We start from the raw sequence: 25,143 nt of genomic DNA on the forward strand, positions 1-25,143 counted from the left end.
ATATTATTTTGTTTGATTTCATCCTAGGCTGTAAAAATGTTCAACAGCTGGTTAAAGGCCTCCTCTCTTTCCTGAAATTCGGCCCAATCGAATGCATACTCCCGCAACTCTCTGCTGTACATGTTCAAGTCATAGTACGGTCGCCAAGCCGCTCCGAGGCCAGATTTAATTGACTCAGCTCGGCCTTACCCACAACCGGTATCAATGTGTTCGGACAGTTCTCCTGATCACCGTACATGCGGTAGTAAAGCGGAAAAATGGTGGAGGGGATAGTAATGACGTCACAAAGATGGCGGCCGGACCTATTCTTTTTGGCGGTGTATCTCGAAAACCACTTAACCGATTTTAATCATCGAGGTGTCAAATAATAGCTTATATTATGGAGATTATTTCCTTTTCTACAAACATTTACGTGAAACCTATAGGAAAAAAAATAATCACAAAAAACAGTTTTTTAATAAAATTATTATTTTTTATTTTGTAAAAATCTCCGTAAATATTAGCATTTCGCAAATTTTGTTTGATATAAAACATATTGCTTCATTATCAAGGAATATAATGAGCCTTAAAACATACAGATCGAGTAATAAACAATGAAGCTACACTCATTTATTTGCGCATGGGTAACGATAACTGGCTTTTACCGGTCGAAACTGTGGTGACTGTTACGATACGTATTGAATGGAATTTATAGAGTATCGGTTTTAATTACTGAAATTATAATTAAAATTATAAAAACCAGACACAATAATATTACCTTACTTCGACGTTTAGTCTCTTTTTTCGTCTTAATCATAGGTAGGTACATATTTCTTTTTACTTAAAAATTTTATACTCAGCTCGGCCTTACCCACAACCGGTATCAATGTGTTCGGGCGTTTCTCCTGATCACCGTACATGCGGTAGTAAAGCGGAAAAATGGTGGGAGGGGATAGTAATGACGTCACAAAGATGGCGTCCGGACCTATTCTTTTTGGCGGTGTATCTCGAAAACCACTTAACCGATTGTATTCATCGAGGTGTCAACTAATAGCTTATATTATGGAGATTATTTCCTTTTTACAAACATTTACGTGAAACCTATAGGAAAATAATAATCACAAAAAACATTTTTTTTTTATACATTTGGTTGGTAGGTTTGTCTTATGTTTTAAAGCAGTAAAATCTTTCAAGTCGAAACACAGTATAAATATACATTTTGTTGTCTAATCTAAAAGTATGATGTTCATTGTTTAAGACTGATTAGTGATTACTGAATTAAATAACATGCTATTTGTTATTTTTGTTTTATTTTTTAAATCAGGTATTAATTTATTCACTATACAGGCAAAATGTGTATCATAGTTGGTCTGTAAGTACTTACTACTTAAAAATTTTGTACAGGGTGAACTTTTAACCACCAGTCATACTCTGCGCAGCGACTTTATAGGTCATACTTAACAACTTTTACTATGGGACCAATTCCGAAATCGCGAAAAAAATTTTGACTGTCCCATATAAAGGTGCGACCAACTTTACCAGACCAACACTTTTCCAAACTGAGCTACAGCTGTCCGATGAAGTTAAGTACTTAGGACTAACTCTCGACAATAAACTCAATTGGAACAACCACATCAACAAACGGATAGACAAGGCGGGAGTTGTCTTCTGGCAGTGCAGAAGGATGATTGGTAAGAGGTGGGGACTCAACCCGAAAATTACCCTCTGGCTCTATAAGACGATAATCCGCCCCTTACTCTGTTACGGTGCTCTGGTTTGGTGGCCAAGAACAAACCTAGGCAACGTACGAGACAAACTACAGAGACTTCAAAGGCTCGCATGCGCGGCCACCACTGGCTGCACGAGGTCTACCCCGACTGCAGCCATGGAGGTCATGCTAAACCTTCCACCGCTACACCTACACATACAGCAAGAGGCCAGTCTCTCAGCGGTAAGGTTGCGAACCCTCAAGATATGGTCTAACATCACAGGAGCTCTTCACACAAAATGCCTGGAAAAGGTGTATGACGAATTTCCAGTGCTTAGGTCAGGCACGGACCGGATTCACAAACAAGCTATCTTCGATAAAAGGTACAAAATACAGTTATATGAGGACGACAATCATGAAGGACTCAATCCCCGGGAGCTGAGAATCTTCACTGATGGGTCCAAAACAGACAGCGGATCGGGCTCTGGAACCTTCTCAGAAGACCTGAACATGTCGATCACCACTCCGCTAGGAGCCCATAACTCGGTATTCCAAGCTGAGTGCATGGGCATCATAAACGCGGCGGCTGCCATCACTGCAAGGAAGGTAGTAGGATCCTCCATCCGCATACTCTCCGACAGTAGAGCAGTCTTAATGGCTCTAAATAGCCATATAGTTACATCCAAACTTATACACGAATGCCACGAACGACTAATGGAGGTATGTCATAATAACAAGATCACCCTACAATGGATCAAGGGACACAGTGGATCCCGAGGTAACGATGCTGCGGACGAGCTTGCCAGGCAAGGATCGAATGCGGGGGCGATTGGTCCGGAACCGATTCTTCCGATACCATTTAGCAAGGTACGCTCAATGCTGCTGGCACGTACAGGGAAACTACACACAGAACACTGGCTGAACCAGACTGGATGCAGACAGGCAAAAGAAGCCATGCCTGGCATCAACGGAAAACTCACAAGGGCGCTCCTGCAACTAGGGAAGGTCCGACTGAGTATGGTAACCAGTGTCATAACAGGTCATGGACTATTTAACAAACATCTTTTCACAACAGGTGTCACAGACAGTCCCCTGTGCCGAGGTTGCATGGAGACACAAGAAACAGCCTCTCACGTGGTGCTGGAATGCAGCGGAGTGACTCCATACAGGGCTAAACATCTCGGATCTCTGAGAGACCTCCCCGAGGTCCTACTCAACATCAAAGGTTTGATAGGATTCCTCGAGGAGCTGGGCTGGCAGGACTAGCCCACCCCCAACATATCACGCAAAATAGGCGCAAGTCGTCGAGTTGCGGAAAAATCGCCCGAATACAATACAATACAAGGTGCGACCAGACCGCAGCTTAAAAAACGGTCACGATACGGAATCGCAGTGACGCGTCGTATGCGTACCGTTTTTGACGCATGCTCCCCACACCGCTGTTTAAAAAACGGTGACGGTACGGAATCGCAGTGACGTGCTTCACGCGAATCTTTTTTGTTCGCAAAACAGTTGCGTCTTTTACGTCACCGGTACGGTGTCTGCCATAAGATCTCCGTGTAATATTTTTTGCGATTTTTACGCAGTTCAATTTACGGTGCGTCAGCTTATTTTAAGCAGCGGTGTGGCGAGCATGCGTCATGGACCCGGGTACGTCCTTAAACTACGTCCAAAAGAGAGGTATGGGCATTGTGAATGTCATCTCGCTTTGTGTGGTAGGGCACAGCCAGTGGGTGTCATTCCAGATCCAAATTTTCTTGCGTGATTCGGCATTGGTCCCATAATAAAAGTTGTTCAGTATGACCTGGAAAGTCACTGCGCAGAGTATGGCTGGTGGTTAAAATTTCATCTTATACCTATATTCGACACAAGTAGTAAGTACTTACAGACCAACTATGATACACATTTTGCCTGTATAGTGAATAAATTAATACCTGATTTAAAAAATAAAACAAAAATAACAAATAGCATGTTATTTAATTCAGTAATCACTAATCAGTCTTAAACAATGAACATCATACTTTTAGATTAGACAACAAAATGTATATTTATACTGTGTTTCGACTTGAAAGATTTTACTGCTTTAAAACATAAGACAAACCTACCAACCAAATGTATAAAAAAAAATGTTTTTTGTGATTATTATTTTCCTATAGGTTTCACGTAAATGTTTGTAAAAAGGAAATAATCTCCATAATATAAGCTATTAGTTGACACCTCGATGAATACAATCGGTTAAGTGGTTTTCGAGATACACCGCCAAAAAGAATAGGTCCGGACGCCATCTTTGTGACGTCATTACTATCCCCTCCCACCATTTTTCCGCTTTACTACCGCATGTACGGTGATCAGGAGAAACGCCCGAACACATTGATACCGGTTGTGGGTAAGGCCGAGCTGAGTATAAAATTTTTAAGTAAAAAGAAATATGTACCTACCTATGATTAAGACGAAAAAAGAGACTAAACGTCGAAGTAAGGTAACATTATTGTGTCTGGTTTTTATAATTGTCATTATAATTTCAGTAATTAAAACCGATACTCTATAAATTCCATTCAATACGTATCGTAACAGTCACCACAGTTTCGACCGGTAAAAGCCAGTTATCGTTACCCATGCGCAAATAAATGAGTGTAGCTTCATTGTTTATTACTCGATCTGTATGTTTTAAGGCTCATTATATTCCTTGATAATGAAGCAATATGTTTTATATGAAACAAAATTTGCGAAATGCTAATATTTACGGAGATTTTTACAAAATAAAAAAAAATAATTTTATAAAAAAACTGTTTTTTGTGATTATTTTTTTTCCTATAGGTTTCACGTAAATGTTTGTAGAAAAGGAAATAATCTCCATAATATAAGCTATTATTTGACACCTCGATGATTAAAATCGGTTAAGTGGTTTTCGAGATACACCGCCAAAAAGAATAGGTCCGGCCGCCATCTTTGTGACGTCATTACTATCCCCTCCACCGTTTTTCCGCTTTACTACCGCATGTACGGTGATCAGGAGAACTGTCCAAACACATTGATACCGGTTGTGGGTAAGGCCGAGCCGAGTCAATTAAATCGTGTTTCTAGAGGGCTTTTGAGATTTGGCGACCGTACTATCAGCAATCACTTTCATACCTGTTTGTTTTAAGATAATGATTCATGAACTGTCAACAATAAAAAGCTTACTTGCTAGCGCATCCGTATTCCGGAATGATAACACACGGCCCCTTCACATCAACGTTAACATGGAACATCTTCTTTCTGCTCACAGCATACGCCAGAACTGATCGTCCCATCACCGCCGCTTTGTCGGCAGCGTGTGTTAATTCTTCGAATAGTTCTTCAGAAGTCATCGAGCGGGTTTGGAAGAAGTTTATCAGCTCGGTGAACGCGTGCTGTTGAAGTATAGTAACATTTTTGAGATAAGCTAACTTTATAGAGCTCATATATAGTTGTGTTTGTCGGTTGTGTTTCTCAGTTTTTCTGTTAGCTGGCGTAAACTAAGTAGAATGAAATGCCTCTATTGGGAATGACATATAGGGAGCGTGCATAAACTGTAGGGGGCAGCACAGGAGACGCTAGATTTTTGGCGCGAAGTGTAAATGTAAAGTTTATGCTTCCTTTGTAGCCGACAAGATGGCAGAACCTACTATGCACAAGAAAACGTACGAGAACGATAGATGGCAGCACATGCTTTGGCGTGAAGTGTCAATATACATTGTTTATGTTTCCAATTCAGGCCGCAAGAATAGCAGACCCTCCAACGCTCTTATACAGTCTATGAGATGTTGTAATTTGTTTATACGAGGTATCTGAAGTTACTAGATTATTTCATGAAGATCGGAAAGATAAAAAAAGTAATTCTAAAAGTCGGTGATTTTAAAATAACAGACATTTTTCGTGACATTATGAAAATATGTTACTGCTAGATATTAAACTAGCTAACGATTGTCTACCGAAATGATTGTCTCCGAACCGGATTTAGGTACCAGTATGATTTGGGTGTTCATCTTCATCTTATTGCAATTGAAATTGCACAAGTAGGTTCCTTTTCAGGAAATCAAAATATGAATGAATACTTACCTCGACATAAGTCACTTCGACCGGTTCCAACAAGCAACATAACCCGTAATCCGCCTCGCTACTCGCCGGATTTTTCTCTATATCCAACGCGAGTAGATTTGTACTGGTAGGAGAACCTTTTTCTGCTGTGAGTAAAGGTACTAGTTCACCGTCAGAGGAAAGCCCTTCCATGACTATGCTTTCTGCTCGCGCTGAGAGCTAGAAGGAAAAATACACGTTAAGACTATAGGCAAAAGGCGTAATCAACTATAACCATGTTGCCACCGCTGGTTTGGTTAATAGCTTAGGCAGAAAAAGAAACGGTTACAGAGAAAATCGTATTGGGATTTTATTACTGCCCATTTATTCATCATGAGTATCAGGAAATACCTTTGCAGGATCGGATTGCATAGGTACAAGTACAGTCAACGAATTTAATATCCAACCCACCTAAAAGGTGGATCAAACCATGACGTCCGGTTTGGCCTAGTGGTTAGTGACCCTGCCTACGAAGCTGATGGTCCCGGGTTCAAATCCTGGTAAGGGCATGTATTTGTGTGATGAGCATGGATATTTGTTCCTGAGTCATGGGTGTTTTCTATGTATTTTAAATATTTGTAGATATCTATAATAAATAAAGTACCCTCAACACAAGCCTTATTGAGCTTACTGTGGAACTTAGTCAATTTGTGTAATAATTTCCTATAATATAAAAAAAAAAACAGTCACCATAAGAGCTAAACCCTAGATAGAGTCTAGACCAGGGTTCCCAATTTGTTTTAATCCGCGGCGTACTTTCAAGTTTAAAATTCAATATCAGCGCCCTAACCTAGCTAGGCTATTGGAAATATATAGGTATACATGATGAGCAGGATTGCTTCACGGCGCCCCTCTTTACTGTCTACGGCGCACGGTGGGAACCCCCGAACTAAGTAGATAATGACGTTGCTTTGACATGTCGCAATTTTCGACCTTAATACATTGCGAATGTTTAAAAAAAGATTTCAAAAAAATTGGTAGATAATTAAATTCCTTGACTGTACATTCGGGCCTAGTATACATATTTAGTTTTCTATATTTCAGAAAATTTTGGTAGATATAAAACATAAAACTATGTGGAAGAAATTAAGGTTTTTTTTATTTATTAAGAAACAAACAGTCATTCAATAACATTGATCAAGTAGATTAAGCAGCAGTAAATAGACCTATAGTTTCCTTAATTTACATATCAAAAAATGATCAATTATTTACCTTATAAGCTTTAGCAGAAGGTCTAGTTTCCAACGACGCCAAGAACTGTGTGAGTGTCACACCCAACACTTCCTTGTTTCTATTCATGAGAGTCAATGAACAGTTTGCTAGCGTTAAGTTTAGTTTGTGCTCTGAAATAGGCAAAAATTATTTAGTTGTGGATGTTAAATGTCCCTATAATATTTATTTATTTAAGTTTTAGCTGTTTACATATATCTTTAAAGCAATTCTTGCTAAAATATGTGTATTTAACACTGACCAATGTATTGTTTTGACTTGTCCTTTGGAGCTCCTTCAACATAACCTATTAGTTCGCAAACCTGTAAGAAAAATACATTAATAAGTTTATTTTGAATTCAGTTAAACAACATATGAATGCAAAACATAAAGCCCCATTTAGACGGTTTAAGAACTTACTAAATTAATTGTACTCTGTTAGTTAGAAATGTATCCAATATTGCATGCAATTTCTCGCGCCGTGTAAATGGGGCTTAAGGCAACGCTCAATTTACTTTGGATATAATGGTTGTAAGCCTGCCTTCGTTTAAAGACTTGGTAACAATTTCAATTAAGTAATTGTTATAATGTTCACGAATGGTTAACTGTGTCAATAATGTTTTGTGTACCTTCTTCCGCTCAGGACTAGAAAGATGACTCCACAGCGTTTTCCTCTCAGTCTTGACACACAATTCTACCCGTTGTTCCTTCTCCTCGCTCTGCCACCAGTCAAACTCTGACTCCACCACTTCGATACGGTCTGGCTCTTGAGATAGTAACTGCACGAACAAATTGGAAAAACAGTCACCAACAGAATTTTCTAAGCGGGGCTGGTGTTCGAAATGAACTGGACACAACTAGATTGTTAAGAAACTAAGGGCCAGTTGCACTAGTTAGGGAGGCGAGGTAGCTAAATGGCGTAATTCAACGGCGCCGTCGAGACCTATCAAAATCGAAAGATAAAATAATTTCGAAAAGAAAAGCTCGTATGGTAAAAACCATTTTAGCGGTGGGTTTGGCGTGTACGGCATTTCAAAAATGTTAAAAAAAAACAGTTACTTGGGCATTCTCGAGCGCGTCAGATATTCATACTACGTATGCCCCCAGTGCCTCTGATAACAACGGTATACTAATCTGCCGGTTTGCGTGGTGGGGGTAGGAATATAAAGCAGTCAAAAATGCAAAAAAAAAATTTACTCGAGCGCGTCAGATTTTCGGAAGGGGTGTTAAGTAGGCCCCAAGGAAGCTCCCTTTAAAAAAACTGACGATTTCGGCGTGACGATAAGTTACGATGAATTTTTGAAAATGCAAAAAAAAAAATTTTTTTGAAATACTCGAGCGCGTCAGATTTTCATAGGGGAGGTTTATCTCGGTATCCTGAAAGCATATTTTCTTAATCTGACAAAAATGTTGGTGGGTTCTCTTAATCTGACCGAAAAAGGTTTTTTGGTTTCTTTTTTTCCTTTCTTTCTCCTTGATAAAACGGGGATTTTAAGAATGACAATAAAGCGATAGATGCAACCAACGTAAATGTAGATGAAATGTAGTACGAATTGTATTATTTATTGTATAAAAAAATGAAATGATATAAAAATATATTTCCGCAAAGCGCTCAGTCTGTATTACATGTTTATGGCAAATTCCTCTTTTTTGCTTCAATTCTTCACTTCGTTTTGCTTACGGTACGTCCAAAAAACAATTTGAGGGTCAACAGGCTATTGAATAATATACATACATGAAACTGTACATGTTAATAATACTTTTGTATACAGATACGCGTAACTTTTTCCGAGTCCACGAAAATTGTCGAGAAGCTTTAGAAAAAAAAAATTTTGAGATATAATAAAAGTCACATAATTTAATCATCGTTATTTCATATCAATTTTTTTAACACCCTCAGTTTTCGAGATATACTCAAAAAACCGGGAGTTTGAGTTTTTATGATGCTTCAAGTCAAAAAGTTTTAACTTTGGACAAAAATGTAAAGAGACCTTTTTTGTGTAAAATAAAATTACCTTTTTTGTTTATTTAAACTTTTTTTTTGTAAAATGTATCGTTCGCGACTTATATGCCGCAACGCGTTTTTCGGAAGACGAAATGGCTCCTCCACGCTTCCGGTCATGCGGAAACCGGCAGATTTTGTATTTTTAGTAAGTTTTAGATTATATCTTCAAAATAAAAATAAAAAGAATCGCGCTCGAGAATGCCGGATTGACGTTTTTTTTTACAAGTTCGCGACCCTATAACTCGGCGGCGTCAAGGACTTGTCGTCAGATTAGTTAAATTTAGTCTTAAAACACTAAAATCAACCCCCAATATCTTAATCTGACGCGCTCGAGTATTTCAGACTATCGATTTTTTTTTACTAATCTGATCGTCTATCCTAGGCGCGCGTCACTACATATAGAGCTAAATACTTTACAAGGTTGTTCTATTAGGTCTAAGGTATCTCTCATATCTTAAACTGCCACGCTCGAGTATTACCGAAAATTCCCCTATTCGCCGCCCTAACTATAATATTTTAAGTTATAACAAATAACATTAATTATAACTACTGCCCGCGAATCATTCAAAACTGTAATTATAACTATAGCTATTACCTATGTATCATATTTAAAGTACAAATAACATATTATCATCCTCCATAAATTCAGCTATTGAGTAGTAACATTTATCCACCAGCTTATATTTTAGACGGTTTATGAAGTTTGAATCTGTTCGGTTTTTAGATATGTGGGGATTTTATTATAAATTTTGATGGCTCTGCAATATGGTCCATTCTTATATATTTCCAATTTAGGCTCCGGGAGTTCTATATATTGAAGGCGTCGAGGGTTCTGACAAAATTTAAATAAATGTAGATTTTTACGGACAAATGTAGCTATTTCCAGAATGTGTAGGGAGGGGTCAGTAGGTTTAATTTTTGAAATGGGGTCTGCAGCTGTGGGGTTGGTGTATGTTTGCTAGGATCTTAATACATTTCTTTTGCATGACGAATAAAAAATATTCTTGAGTAATCCAAAATAAAGGCTATAAAGAACACTCAAATACTAACCTCATACTTAGCCTGTTCTCTGGCTATAACCACCGAAATAATCGGCAGGCTGTCCTCGCACTGCTGCAGGTCCAACTTCAACTCCGTATCATGAGGACTCCTCAACGTACTCTTATAAGTCTGCTTGTAGGTGTGGTAGTTGGCTCGATGTTTTTGTATGGCCGCCCAGGTGTAAGGCCGGACGCGTTGTTCGAGAACTACGTTGTAGGCGTAGCGCCACCATTTTTTTATGTCTTTGGATGGGGGCACGCCGGGGTGGAGGTGGCGGTATTTTCTATGGGATAAAAATTTAAGGCTGGTTTTAGGGAGCTTAAATAAGTTTTGGCAAAAATTTAATTTTGGGTACAAGCTTTTATCGCTGACTGTACTTTTTTTTCCTCAGACAACTAATACTAATCGAGACAATTCTAAAAACCCCAAACACAATTAGGTTCTGTTGTTTTATCACAAAGTTCCTATGGCTGCCTCCTGTCTCCATCATCAGATCAGTTTGATGGTACCATAATATTGCATTGTCACCCGATTTACATATGTATGCAAATTTTCCGCTTCATCGGAAACTGGGAAGTGGGTCAAATTTAACTTGCAAGATTTGTCCCATACATACTAACAGGGCAAGTTAAATAAAAGCTTGTATAAATATGAGTAATTGAGTAAGTATTTAAATTAAAATCATGAGAGAATGATCTACAGATCCCGTTAAGTCAAACATAGATAGGTACAGAAGAATAGTCTTTTAAATACTGTAGCCTTAGCACACATTGAGTGTGTTGGGACAGTATCTCGTGCACGAGAACGAGTATCTTTTCAATTAACTAATGCAGTCAGAAAAAGACGGGTAAAGGATACCGTCAAGCCACCCTCTTGATAACCAGCACTTAACAAAAATACAAGTAAAAGTACTTTGGAAAGATACTGAGTAAGCTATGTACACGTTGGCATGGATTGTTAAATTATTACCCAGTTTCTTCTGTCTACCTTACATACCAAAACTACAGTTTGGACCTTCATATGAAAGAACACTTTGAAATATTTTCCTTCCTTACCTATTTAACTGAATCCTATGAAAAGAAGACAATAGATTGTCTATAGACAAGAACTGCCGTCGTGACAACTGCAATGCGCTGTCTTGAAGCATAGCGTCCAACAGCAAGCGAGGGACCCGAGCTTCACTCGAGCGGTTAATGAGAACCTTCACTTTGCAGGTTACTGGTTTGAGTACTAAAATTCAAAGACATGATATTAATACATAAAATTGAGAAGTATCAGGAAAACGCTGGAATAATTGCAGAAAAAAAAGTGGATGAAATGAGAATAGAGACCGTGTGCGTTGGAGGGTCAGCCACCTTGTCGAATACTTAAACTTGATATTGACACTGCAAGCCAATAAGCTGTCCCCTACAGTTCAGGCACACTCCCTTGCGCTTTGGAAAGTCTGCCGCCTAATACCCTAAAATGTATGTATTTGACATTAACTCCTGTGCCCCTGATAACATACACGTTCCCATAAACAAGTTTAATTTTGCCCGTTTGGCAGAAGCATTCCTACAGATAAGATTACGTTTTTTAAAAAGCTTCAATATATTTATAATACAAGCGGAAGTCTCTTGTTAAAAAAGCAATTGGATTTGTTTTACATAAATAAATAAATATTATAGGACATTATTACACAAATTGACTAAGTCCCACAGTAAGCTCAAAAAGGCTACATGTTACAAGCTATTGAAGAACAGCCCCAATTCTGATAGGTACAAAGAATGACTTAAAGTAGAAGAACACTTACAGAACTCAAAATCCTCATGGTGCATAGAGAACTTATCCAGCCCAGTCATCATGTAATGCTTCCAATTGTAATACTGCATGGGAGTAATGTTGGCTATCTCCGCGTCGTCCAGGGCCGTGGCGGTGGGGTTCCAGTAGAGAGAGAGGGATTCTATGCGCATCATCTGGTATACTGTTGATGCGTTTGCTGGAGTTACGGAGGGTTTCCATTTGCTGCAAAAACAAGATAGGAATAAGATAGACTGAAGAAATCTCTCTTCCCATCATGTGAGCCAACAGACATCTACTGGTGGACATAGCTCTCCCTAAAAATATCCAGAACCTTGAACATTCCTACATCAATCAATGATTTCCTGCTATCTTCACGGTTCACGGTTATGAGGGACTTTCTCTTGATGCGTGTTTTGGTTCGTGGTCACAAGTCACAGATTACTCCTTTTACCTACCGTAATCAGGAGATTACGTTTTAAAAATGAATTAGAAGAACTAAGTAGAATTTCAATTATACTTCCTATCCAAATCCAAGAGAACAAATATAATTTACTAGCAGCAGTACACGTTATCGTGCCGTCTTTGTCACACATTTTAGATATATAATATTTAAAAAACAAGTTCACGCTGTCCCTCTCACTCGCTACAATACGCTCCAGCTCCAACATCGATCCTCCAGTACCCGTCATTACATGTTTTTGTATTAGACCGAGTCACACGTATTTTCGCCAAAATAGTGTTCCTCTAAATATCTGTGTGTGTGTTTCGATTGATGAAGTACGAGTGAGCAATTTTAATAAATCTACTGTGCGCTGAATGATAATTATAGAATCAGAACATTATTTGAACTGCCGACCGTCGTACCCTCGAACAATAAATGAATGTTTTATCGGCTCGGCAAGTCTAGTCTCGTTTGCCATACTTACATGGCAGTTAAACTTATAAACTTATTACCTAAGAAATCAACTAAATATTTTTAACGTTCATACGAAATCACTCATTACAACTACCTTCTAAGAAATTTCTAAATGAGTAATTGAACTTTTGCTTAGGGCGGCAAAACTCTACTATTATCAAGCCTGCAGAAAATACACATTTATGGACTAGACAATATGTTTTTATCATTTACCTGTTCGTTGTTTCGATGGACAAACTCTGCAAACACAACCCGCAGGCCAACGGCCCATCCTTCGAGCTGATCGAATCCTCATACCGCACATGAACATTCCTGACATAAATCTGCAAATTATTCACTATAGCCGTGAACAGAGTTTCAAAGAAATTCTGCGGGCCTTTGAGAATCTCACTTTCCGCTTCCAAATCTTGGAGTATTTTCCGTTTTGCTGCTCTAGTGAGTCGTTTTTCACGTTCAGGGTCAAAGTAGCTGTTGGAGATGGCTGGACCGACGAGGACTAGGACGTCTTCGATGTTGACGATGACGGGCTGGGTGTAGAGCCCAGACCAGGGGATTTGGAGGTTGATTCGGCCGATGGTGCCGATTTTGACATCGATTGGGAGGTCGAGCTCATACTGGAAACAGATATTAATTATTTTTAATATGAAAATTTCATCATTTAAGTTGGTACCTCATCGCCTACGACCAGTGAAGATTTGGTTATCAGATGCCGTTCGTAGCTATAGTTCTCCAATCCCAACGGATACAATTAATACAGTCTTTGACCGTTCACATGAGCAATTTTCTTTTCGAACAGCACGAGAGCCTTTACCTGAGGAAGCAAAGTATCTGCTGCTTGGCAGAATATAAATCTCCGAGATCAGGAAGAGGAAGCCACCGTAATTCCATTTTCCAAATAGCCCGATTTGCTGTCTCTTCTCTTAAGTGGGCCTGTTACCTTCAAGGAGAAGGGTTATATAGCAAGAACTCATCAGAGCGTCTGGCTTGAGTTTAAATCCAGTCAGGTTGACATTTCTATAGAAGATGCCGATGTTCAGATTCTCCGTGTCCAGGTCATGAAAGTACTTTCCCAGCAGCCGCTCGAGACCAGCTACCGCGCCCTCGGACATCATGTTTAATTAGACTATAACAGACGACGATCTGCTTAGAACTTACCTAATACTTAGAGTTTCTGGCTTCAGATTCATTGTTCTTAGCTGAGACCCAAATTTACCTCAGGAAGCAAGGTTTCTGCTGCATGGCAGAAAGTCCAAGTCGTGAACGCTCCGGCCGTGGAATGAGCTCCTTGTCGAGGTTTTCTCGAGGAACTACATGGATACGAGTATATGACATGTACAAGGCGAAGGGTGTAGGAACTCACCAGAGCCTCTGGCTTGAGTTTCAATTCAGTCAGGTTAACATTTCCAGAGAAGATACCGACGTTCAGGTTCTCCGTGTCCAGGTCCTGAACGTACTTGCCCAGCAGCCGGTTGAGGATGCCGGCTACCGCGCCCTCAAACATGATGATGGATTAATTATCTGTAACAATAATTAACTTGTTTACAAACTACAGTTAGGAAAATATCAGCATGGAAAAGCTTAGATTGTCAAAAATGTTAGAAACTTTGTTTAGGACATGAATTTTCATAAAAATATTCTAGTACATCCACATTAAATTATACCTTACAACTCACATTTTTTTTGTGGTATTTTTTAGTATTCATGGTAAACATTAGATATAGTTCAATTGTTGTTAGTGGTTAAAAAAAAGTGACAACTAAAATATATGCAACATTATAAACAGGTTTAAAAAGCGGCCAAGTGCGAGTCGGACTCACCCATGAAGGGTTCCGTACCATTTATGACGTATTTAAAAAAAACTACTTACTAGATCTCGTCAAACCAATTTGTGGTGGAAGTTTGCATGGTACATCATATATTTTTTTAGTTATATCATTCTCTTATTTTAGAAGTTACCGGGGGGGACACATTTTTCCACTTTGGAAGTGTCTCGTTCAAACCAATTTTCGGTGGAAGTTTGCATGGTAATGTACATTATATATATTTTTTAATTTTATTTATAGTATGGGGAACCTCCAATATTTATTGTTTTTTTTTTCTATTTTTATGTGAAAATCTTAATGCTGTTCACATCATCATCATGCGGTACATCTACTTTCTAAGTTTCAACAGTATAATTCTTATAGTTTCGGAAAAAAGTGGCTGTGACATACGGACGGACAGACAGACAGACATGACGAATCCATAAGGGTTCCGTTTTTTTCCATTTCGCTACGGAACCGTAAAACGGCACATTTAGACGGTAAAATACTTTTGTGTATATTAGAACGTATAATTTTTGGTAAAGAAGCATAGCAGAATATTGAGAATTGTTTTTCTGCACCACCATCTATGTATGTACAGTGGCGCGAACTGATGGCCTACCGCGAACCACGTTCGACGTGTTGCCTCCCTGTCACACTTACACACAAATTTACAAGTGCGACAGAGAGGCAACACGTCGAACGTGGTTCGCGGTAGGCCCTCTGGTGAGCACACTAACGGTAGCCCTCAGTACTGTGGCGCGTGGAAGGATCTGGCTCGTACTTGTTAGAGCTCGCGAGATTTACTCTATTATATCGTACCATAATCATTTCAAATCAATGTAATTTTAAACTTAGCATCGCCCTCTCTCGTCTAGTTACTCAGGGAATACTTCACACCGCACGACTTGAGTCTTGACCTCGGACGTCATAAAACATAAAAACAGTTGAGTTTACCTGCCTATCGATCAGAAACTGTCTGGCTACCTGTAAGATTTGTTACTGCCACTCCTAGATATTAAAATATGGATATAAACAATATCAGAGGGCGGCACAAGACGGGGTAGTTGACTTTATATATTAAATATCAAGGATATCAGATAATATCAGAGGGCGGGGCAACAAGAGGTATTTGACTTATGATGTCGAATATAACTGATTTTGATGTTACCTTTTTATTATGTAATCCTAAAGAAATATTTTATTTATTTATAATATTCGATATATCGGCCTCACAGTTTCACCGTCTGTATATTCCATAGCAAGCCATACCCTATTCATTGGACCCAGAATACTCATAATAAAAACTCAATATGTACCATAGGGTTTGCAAGAAATAAATACTCAATACAGAATACAGGTTAAAAGATGCAAGGCATGGATATACTCGTAAATATTGTAAACAACTTCAATCTCGAATTTAAAAGATTGACCATTTTCCGTTTTACGAATCCGTTTGCAACCATAAGCGATATTTAAAGTGCAAAATTTAATAAGAGTAGTGATCCGCCTCAAGCTTAAGTGTCTGGGTTTCGCACCTAGGAACACCAGCTCCCCACCAACTACGTTATCTATTATTTTATTTAAAGCAGTCATTAAAAAAATTAACTTAGAAAAACAAAGTTCTCCCTGGAATCAGAACAGGTGCGTTTCAATTCCCATCCTTCCGTTCGTCCTACTTATTGGTTTATTTGCCCGCCAAGGGATATTGTTTGCTTTGGTCGTTCTACCCCATTATGGCTTACAATCGCTAGAAGAAGAAATAGAAATAAGAAAAATAACATGTTCAAATAGTTTTGAGCACCTTAGCTGCGCTAATGTATCTGGTGGCAACTGTATCAATTACATTTCATTTTATTTATTCCTTTATAAAACAATAGTTTTACACGTCAAAAATTACTATATGTCATATTTAAAACATACAACGTAGATACAATTTGAATAGTGAGTTTTTTGATGTATGTAGTACTCATAATTATATTTCAATAGCATAGGATAGCGAGCCAGTTCAAGAGTGCAAGCCGTTGAAAAATTCGTCAACAGAGTAGTAGGCTTCGGACATAAGTTTAGTCTTAAGTTTATTCGCACTAATAGGCACTAGGAGTAGAAGGAGTGTACAAATTTTTAAAGGGTCGGCAACGTGCATGTAACACCTCTGGAGTTGCAGGCGTCCATAGGCTACGGTGACTGCTTGCCATCAGGCAGGCCGTATGCTTGCTTGCCGTCGTGGTATAAAAAAAAGGTTATTTACAGCGGCCTTTAAATACCTAACTTAGAAAACAAAGAATGGAATCAGAGTAGATTTCCCATCCTTCCCTTTGCCCTACTTATTGACTTATTTACCCTCCGTGGGATGTTTGCATTGGTCGTCAATCCCATTGCCTACGGCTTTAAATCTGATCTGTACTGTCAGCATCAATAGTAGCGAATAGAACACCCAATCATAAGTGGGCTATCTGCCAACCTATAAAACTTTTACAAACAGTACCCCTAGTGTAACTTTGATCGACATCATAACGTGACGAACGCGTTTGCGTTAAGTCTCATTTTGTATAGGATTTTGAGGTTCCAAAACGTCCCGCTTGGCGCGCTCTTTCGAAATCCAATACAAAATGAGACTAAACGCAAACGCGTACGTCACGTTTGGAAATCGAATTTATTTACACTAGAGTTACAGAAGTATCTGTACCTACAGTCGGCGATCTAAAGTAGGTACTACATATTGTTATTAATATATATTAAGAGTATTATTATCTTTCGTTAAAAAGAATAACGATGCTGACGATCGAGTGTACATCGAGTAAAACCAAAAAGACTAACCTCCTTTTTTATTTGTACTTAACTAAGTGAAACATACAAACTATACGGCCCGTTCCGAACTCTCAAAAAAAAATACAAAAGATACATCAAATATTAGGTCTAGATACGATATCGATCGCATATGTCAGTGTTAAAAGTGACGTCTCTTCCAACAAAAACGTCACTTTTGATAGATTGTACTTATTTCTCGCCGCCTACAAGAAATTCAATACTAAACTTCTACAAGTAATGGAGTTCCTAAAATAGATTAGGAGTTTTAAAACATTTTCCTTCACGAACTATATACTTACCTCCTTTATAAAATCTATATTCATATAAGCTAAGTTGTTCGGACTTTACAGTACACGGGTAATTTAAAGTTCTATACTACACTTTTTTACTTGGAAATGTTGATGTTACTTCTACTCACAATCAAAAGCTGAATTGATTAAAATAAGAGAAAAGATATGGAAAAATTTGTATCGCATTTCATTACCATTTTTCATCGACTTTGTATTACGGTAACGGGTAACGGATTGGACATAACGAAAAATGTAATTTTATAACACTTATTCCTGTATATATGACGATCAAAAGAGGTCGTGAGTCCAAATAAAAATAGGTACTTAACATACAAATCCTCAAATTGGAGAAAAGTGTATTACCTACCTACCTACACATAGAACACACATAAGATACCTAAGAAGAATGCATTGGTTTGGAACGAATACTTCGCAAAAGCGGGTAGTCTCTGCTAATTCAATCTCAAGTACTCGTATTAGGTAAGGCCTCAATCCCCCCGGGAAGCGTTATCGGCTGCTTATTATTCTTAATATACATTAACGACCTCCCCAAAATCATAAAAGAACCCTGCGTCTTATTTGCCGATGACATATCTATCCTCACACAGTGTACCGATAATTTCAACCTTAACGCGGAGATAAATAATATATTATCAAAAGTGTCGGGATGGTTAAGTGACCACAACCTGGAAATAAATTATTCAAAGACAAAACTCATGACATTCCACCCACACCAAAAATCCCCGCTAAGTATCACATATAGCTATAATAATGTACACCTTGAAGTCGTTAACGAATTTAAATTGCTCGGAATAGTAATAGATAAAAATATTTGCTGGAAACCACATGTACAAAGTATTCGAAACAAACTTTCACGATTCGCATACGCACTTAGAGAAATAAAAAAAACCACCGACCTAAAAACAGCACTCCAGACCTATTACGCGTACGCATATAACTGGTTGAGCTATGGAATAATATTCTGGGCTAATAGCACAGACGCACCGAGCCTATTCATAGCGCAAAAGAAACTCATCAGAATCCTGGCAAATATTGAACTACCCGATAGCGCCGCACCTTATTTCCAAGAATTTAAAATACTTACACTTCCATGCATCTACATCTTGGAAATGTGTAAGTTTGTCCGTAAATACCCTGAATTTTACACCAAACGGGAAAACGCGGTAAAAAATCGTAACATGCGGTACAAAAATAAATTACAATTGCCATCCTCACGGCTTAAGCTGCACTCGGCTGGACCTCTTGTAATGTCCATAAAAATTTATAATTCATTACCAGAAAGTTTGAAAGACGAAAAATCTGAGACTACCTTTATTAGAAAACTAAAAGAGCTACTGATTTCTAAAAATTATTACTCCTTAAATGATTTTTTAAATGATAAGTTTTAAAAATATAGTTAATGTATATAAAATAATATTCGATTACATAGTGCCTTTCTCCATATTTGCTGCGCCCAACAGGGTACATAATGTGAGAACATAGAATTAAGATTACCACCTGTATTTAACCATTATGTGCAATAAATGTATTGAGTATTGAGTATTGAGTATTGAGTAAATAATCTCCACACGAGCGCAGTAAACTCACCTATCGTAAACCTACTTTTACACACACTCGACTTTTATTGCTACTCTAAGTTACTACTCTAACAACAAACAAACAAATCAAAGTTTATTAGTACGACATAACAAAAAGTTTTATTTTTTATTTTAAAAGTGTCCCACTGATAGCAAAGGACTCCGCATATTTTTCCATTCAGTCCTGGCAGTTGTTTTTTAAACCATTCCGTGTAGAATATGGTCAATTCGTTCCACCACCCTTTCCGACACACACTATCTAAGGTGCCCCTTGCTTTTAGATCAGCTTTTCATGCAAACTGTTTGACAAACTTGAACCCTAGAACAGTTTCCGTAAATAAGGTGAGCTTAGGTGGTAAAAATGAAAAGGACGTTGAAAGTTGTGTAAAAATGTAGCTTATATCTAACATCCGCGTCACAAAACGAATCGATTGATACCTCTTCAACCAAACTCGGCAACAGTTTTGAGGCTACGATGCAACACATGACACAAACGTCGAGTTTCTTGCCGGTCTCATATTGGGATACCCTTCTACAATTTAAGAGGGATTTCAATCTTCTCGGGACAGAGGTGTAGGGCTAACCCTACACCTACAGCCGGCATAGCTTTATAAGCGCATTGTAATATACGTTCCCACATAAATACTTAAACAGACTGTTCGAATCATAAGTAAGTATAAGTGTATAGTCATGTTAAAATAATACTTTCATAAAATAAAATATAGAACACACTTAGGTATACCTTTTTCAGCCAGATTTAATACACGCAACTTTTAGCAGAAACGTTCAATATATTTAAACACAATTTCACAACATTAAAGCTTGTAAACAATAGCACGATGCATGACAAACTAATATTCTTTATTACAATGTTATCTTATCTCCACGATAAAAGACATATCGAAATTGTGTCGTGTCGATACTACTTGTAATCTGACTGCAATAATTGTATCTACGCATAAGCGATGTGTCATGAAAAATACATAAACTTTGAAGTAGGTACATAACTACATACCTAATTAATCGGGGAATTAATTAGTCAGGAAAGACTTAAGCTTGGCCGGTTTTTGAATAATCGTATCCGGACGGATTAGAAAACTCTAATACCTACAGCGATGAATATTTATAGACAACAAGCGATTAAAAAACAAGAACGGTCTTCTGAGTTAATAAACCCAACTGATTGCATTCATTTCATGCAAATTCGCTGGGTAATAAGCTCAGGCGTCATCCCAGAGATATATATACATAAATACAAATACAGGGTGGATGTTGAGACGTGATGGTATGGAAATATCAGACTAAGAAGATGGACTTATCAGAGTAACCCCTTTTGATCATCATCTTCCTCGCGTTGTCTCGGCATTTTGCCCCGGCTCTAAGAGTCTGGAGTACGCTTGGCAACTAAACCCAAAAATCGGAGCAGGCACTAGTTTTTACGAAAGCGACTGCCATGTGACCTTCCAACCCAGAGGGTACGCTAGGCCTGATTGGGGTTAATTCGGGTTCCTCACGATGTTTCCTTCACCGAAAAGCGACTGGCAAATATCAAATGATATTTCGTACATATGTTCCGAAAAACTCATTAGTACGAGTTATCAATATTAGGACGACGTTTAAAAAACAACTGTACCCCCTTGTAAATGCTCCTCTACACGACGGCCCAGCGTAGGCCAGTCCAAGGGACGCATTTATGCGTTAGAGGGAGCAACTGAATAAGCTATCTCATTCCACCGCATAGCTGCGTCCCTTAGACTGGCCTACGCTGGGACATCGTGTAGAGGAGCCCTAAGACAAATATCTATTTATTCCGATGCCTACCGAAACAGAAATTTAGGCCGGACACTCCTAGAAATACAGTTCGGCATGGCTGAAAGGTTTGGCAGGTTTTGGCCAAGTCCGAACCTTCGATTGAAACATTTGAAACATGATTTTGATACCGAAACCTACCGAAACTGAAATCACAATTTCGGTCGCATGCCACTTTGTTACTTATAAGGAAAATTTTCAAGGATAAACATTTTTGCTGATTCACAGCTCTGCAATCAATATACCATGTTAGAAATACGAGTAGATTTGTCTTGATTTGAGATAAATACATATTTTTTGTAAGTAACTAGAAATAAGAATTCGGCCAAATGTAATACGGACTCACGCACTAAGAATTTTTTTACTATAAAAATGTTTTTTTCTTTTTAACCGACTTCAAAAAAAGGGATATCAATTCGTTTGTATTTTTTTAGTCTGTGATCTTGTATGCATAAACCACTTAACACTTGGCCGGCTGGTGCTATTCGTATTTACAAAAATCTCATAGGTACGCATACCAAAAAAATTTTTGGAACGCAATTGCAAAACTAGCACAAAGATAAATAAAAACATATTACTTTGCCATCAATTAAAATAAACGCCGACAATTTACCAATTTAGGTAACCGCCATCAATTTTGCTGTTAGACTCACTTAGTGTTGAAACCGATACGCAACAACAGTTTAGGATCTCAGGAATCTAGATTAAAGGTCAAGCAAGCTATTAGATAATAATGACAGCTACATCCATCTATGGGCTAAAAATAGACACAATATCAAGGCCAAATGACAACTGAAATTCAATAACCAATCACGATCGACGATCGACAAAAAACGGTTGAAATATTCGAAAATCAATCGAATTCTAAATGCGGCGGAGCTGCATTTGAAATATTTAACAGGGTTAGAACTGTAACATATGTTTTTCGGGAATTCAAAATTAGAATGCTAATTGACCAAAACAAAAGAACAGCGTAACGGTTTTCTTGAGTAAAATAAAGGCGTTACCTTCTAAATCACATTGTTTTTCAGCACTGCAGCTGTAGATTTGATTAGTTTAGATTATATGACGTCAAACAGTGTAGCGAAGGGTTCGCCTTTTCACGGACTGGATGTATTTGACAGGTGTCACACGAGGCGCATGTCAAGTTGCGACGCATGCGTACTCCGAGCCTGGGGTGAGAGTAAAATTAATTTTATTTTGCGGAAACGTTGGAAGTAGCGTGGGCGTAGCTCAATACCCGCAAACGTGTAGAAAAAAGGCTTATGTCACTTTGATAATATGGAGATACAACTATTTGGTTTTGTATTACATTGTTGCGTCACAGGACGTGAGGCGGTAAATGCAACACGTTGTAACGGAAAATGCGATTTACTTCAGTACAAGGTACATCATTTAATAGATTCAGTTAGGCCTTATGGAGTGAACTATTTTGAGCGCTGGCATTTATGAAAATCGATGTAAATATTAGTTACATGGTAAGGAAGTTACATACAAATAATAAGAATGAGATATAGGAACAATTTACTTGTAATCATCTGTTGAGCATATTTATAATCTTGTCTAACAGATACACAAAATATATACTTGTATGTATTGACGGGATTTGTAAGGACGGGCCTTACTTGCACCAAGAATGGTGCTAGTTCGATGGTGTCACTCGCGAATTCGAGCCAATCGTGCAGTCTAGCGCAACTATTTGCTAACAATCGCGCGGTGATGAGAACTCATCAACCAATCGGGTTGTGGCGTTAGACTGCATTATTTGCTCTAATTCGTGTGCATGACACCACTGGACTGGCCCCATTAACTGGTTGACTGGACTGGACTGGCTTTAAAAAAAAAACAATACATTTATTCTGCAAGTAGGCCTCAAGGGCTCTTTTACAAGTCAATAGAACATAGTGACATGAAAAATGCATAACAACATTTATAAATGTTGTATTGTAGCCAATACCTGGGTAAACATTATATTATAATAATCCTAAACTAAATAATGACTACAATATAACAGAGATGTATAATCTCTATGGTTTCAGGTCTCAAAATGTCGTACCGACTTGATACCGCGATGAAATGCACAATGGTTTCCCATAAAGGAGATACTAAGTCCGAATTTGATTCTGTCACGGTGGAACTTGACGAAAGTACAAAAAAGAACTTCCGTACCCCTAGTGTAAATAAATTCGATTTCGAAACGTGACGTACGCGTTTGCGTTTAGTCTCATTTTGTATTGGATTTAGAAAGAGCGCGCCAAGCGGGACGTTTTGGAAACTGAAAATCCTATACAAAATGAGACTTAACGCAAACTCGTTCGTCACGTTATGATGTCGATTAAATTTACACTAGGGGTACTGGTGCGAAAAAGGGATGTCTGTGAAGTTGGCATATCAAAGTCTAGCAGATCACGTTTTTATTGGAGTTCTATTAGCATGCACCATAGTTCTAGAGTTCCTGATACTTTATATCAATAGTTCTGGCGTTTTTATCATAAAAACCAATACTATGGATTTTTACCAAATGATATGCTAACTTCACACACTAGCATATCTTTTAGTTACAAATGGAATGAAAAAATTTGTATTGCCTTGTCACGTGATAACAAAGAGTTCCTGATACAAAAAAGACATCTCTGAGACCATTCATTACAATTATTAATTATTTTTAAATACAATGATATGCTAACTTCACACGTGTTATGCTGATGTAATTTAACAAGGCACAGACATATTTTTGGTTTCAAACGATAGCTCTTGTTCTATTGTTCATAGAACTCAGGAGTTCTCGGAGTTCTCGGTCCTAAATCAAGCAAGCGAGCCAGAACAAACTTAACTTTAATAATATTAAATTTTAACAAAATTCATATGAAATATAGAAAAATATTTTTAAAAGTTCTAGGTATTATTTGCATATTTATTTATAGCTGAGAGTCTAATTAAAAAAACAAAAGGATTACCCGGCCCCTGTCTCACATTTATGGTTAAAAAAATATTATCTTTGAAATTTGGATTTTTTCAAAATAGAGACATGATATGCTGAAACATTTTTAGCAGCATTAGGCTTGATTTTGGTCTCCATTGATAAACGTGCGTCTGAATTGTATAAAACAGAGGAGTTCTAGGCAATTGATAAAGTTTAAATATTAAATAAATAAAATAGTTTTAAATTTCGATTTCGTCAATATTCAGGTATGATCTGCCGAAACATTTTCAGGAGATTTAGGCTTGAATTTGGTCTTGAATGATAGCTGTTAATCAGTAGTATATAAAACAGCGGAGTTCTAGGCAATCGATACACTATAAAAGTGATATAAAAAATTAAGATTGAAATTTCGATTTCGTCAATATTCAAGTGTGATCTGCTGAAGCATTTTCAGGAGATTTAGGCTTGAATTTGGTCTTGAATGATAGCTGTTAGTCAGTAATATGTAAAAAAGCGGAGTTCTAGGCAATCGATACACTATAAAAGTGATATAAAAAATTTAGTTAGAAATTTCGATTTCGTCAATATTCAGGTGTGATCTGCTGAAAGATTCTTAGGAGATATAGGCTTGAATTTGGACTTCAACGATAGCTGTTAGTCAGTAGTATATAAAACAGCGGAGTTCTAGGCAATCGATAACCAATAAAAGTAAAATAAAAAATTAAGTTTGAAATTTCGATTTCGTCAATATTCAGGTGTGATCTGCCGAAACATTTTCAGGAGATATAGGCTTGAATTTGGTCTTCAATGATAGCTGTTAGTCAGTAGTATATAAAACAGCGGAGTTCTAGGCAACCGATACACTATAAAAGTAAAATAAAAAATTAAGTTTGAAATTTCGATTTCGGCAATATTCAGGTGTGAACTGCTGAAACATTTTCAAGAGATAATAAAAAATTAAGTTTGAAATGTCGATTTCGGCAATATTCAGGTGTGATCTGCTGAAAGTTTTTCAGGAGATATAGGCTTGAATTTGGTCTTGAATGATAGCTGTTAGTCAGCAGTATATAAAACAGCGGAGTTCTAGGCAATAGATACACTATAAAAGTGATAAAAAAAAATTGTTTTAAATTTCGATTTCGTCAATCTTCAGGTGTGATCTGCTGAAAGAT

General features: G+C 37.8%; 1 protein-coding gene across 2 annotated transcripts in view; it reads right to left on the minus strand.

Moving 5' to 3' along the window:
- The window catches only part of LOC133522583 (intermembrane lipid transfer protein VPS13A-like), an 89,344-nt gene extending 65,928 nt beyond the window's left edge, over positions 1-23,416 (minus strand). For both annotated transcript variants that reach the window (XM_061857930.1, XM_061857929.1), the window contains exons 1-11: positions 22,056-23,416; positions 14,099-14,256; positions 12,952-13,352; positions 11,833-12,044; positions 11,096-11,270; positions 10,050-10,323; positions 7,624-7,773; positions 7,257-7,317; positions 6,998-7,128; positions 5,768-5,965; positions 4,871-5,079 (exon numbers count right to left, since the gene is read on the minus strand). In XM_061857930.1, coding sequence (XP_061713914.1) covers positions 4,871-5,079; positions 5,768-5,965; positions 6,998-7,128; positions 7,257-7,317; positions 7,624-7,773; positions 10,050-10,323; positions 11,096-11,270; positions 11,833-12,044; positions 12,952-13,352; positions 14,099-14,239 — 1,952 coding nt within the window. In that variant the 5' untranslated portion in view covers positions 14,240-14,256; positions 22,056-23,416. The remainder of the gene's footprint in view (positions 1-4,870; positions 5,080-5,767; positions 5,966-6,997; positions 7,129-7,256; positions 7,318-7,623; positions 7,774-10,049; positions 10,324-11,095; positions 11,271-11,832; positions 12,045-12,951; positions 13,353-14,098; positions 14,257-22,055) is intronic.
- Positions 23,417-25,143: the final 1,727 nt, after the last annotated feature.

Source organism: Cydia pomonella, chromosome 11 (assembly GCF_033807575.1).
Source record: "Cydia pomonella isolate Wapato2018A chromosome 11, ilCydPomo1, whole genome shotgun sequence".
Lineage (NCBI taxonomy): Eukaryota > Metazoa > Arthropoda > Insecta > Lepidoptera > Tortricidae > Cydia > Cydia pomonella.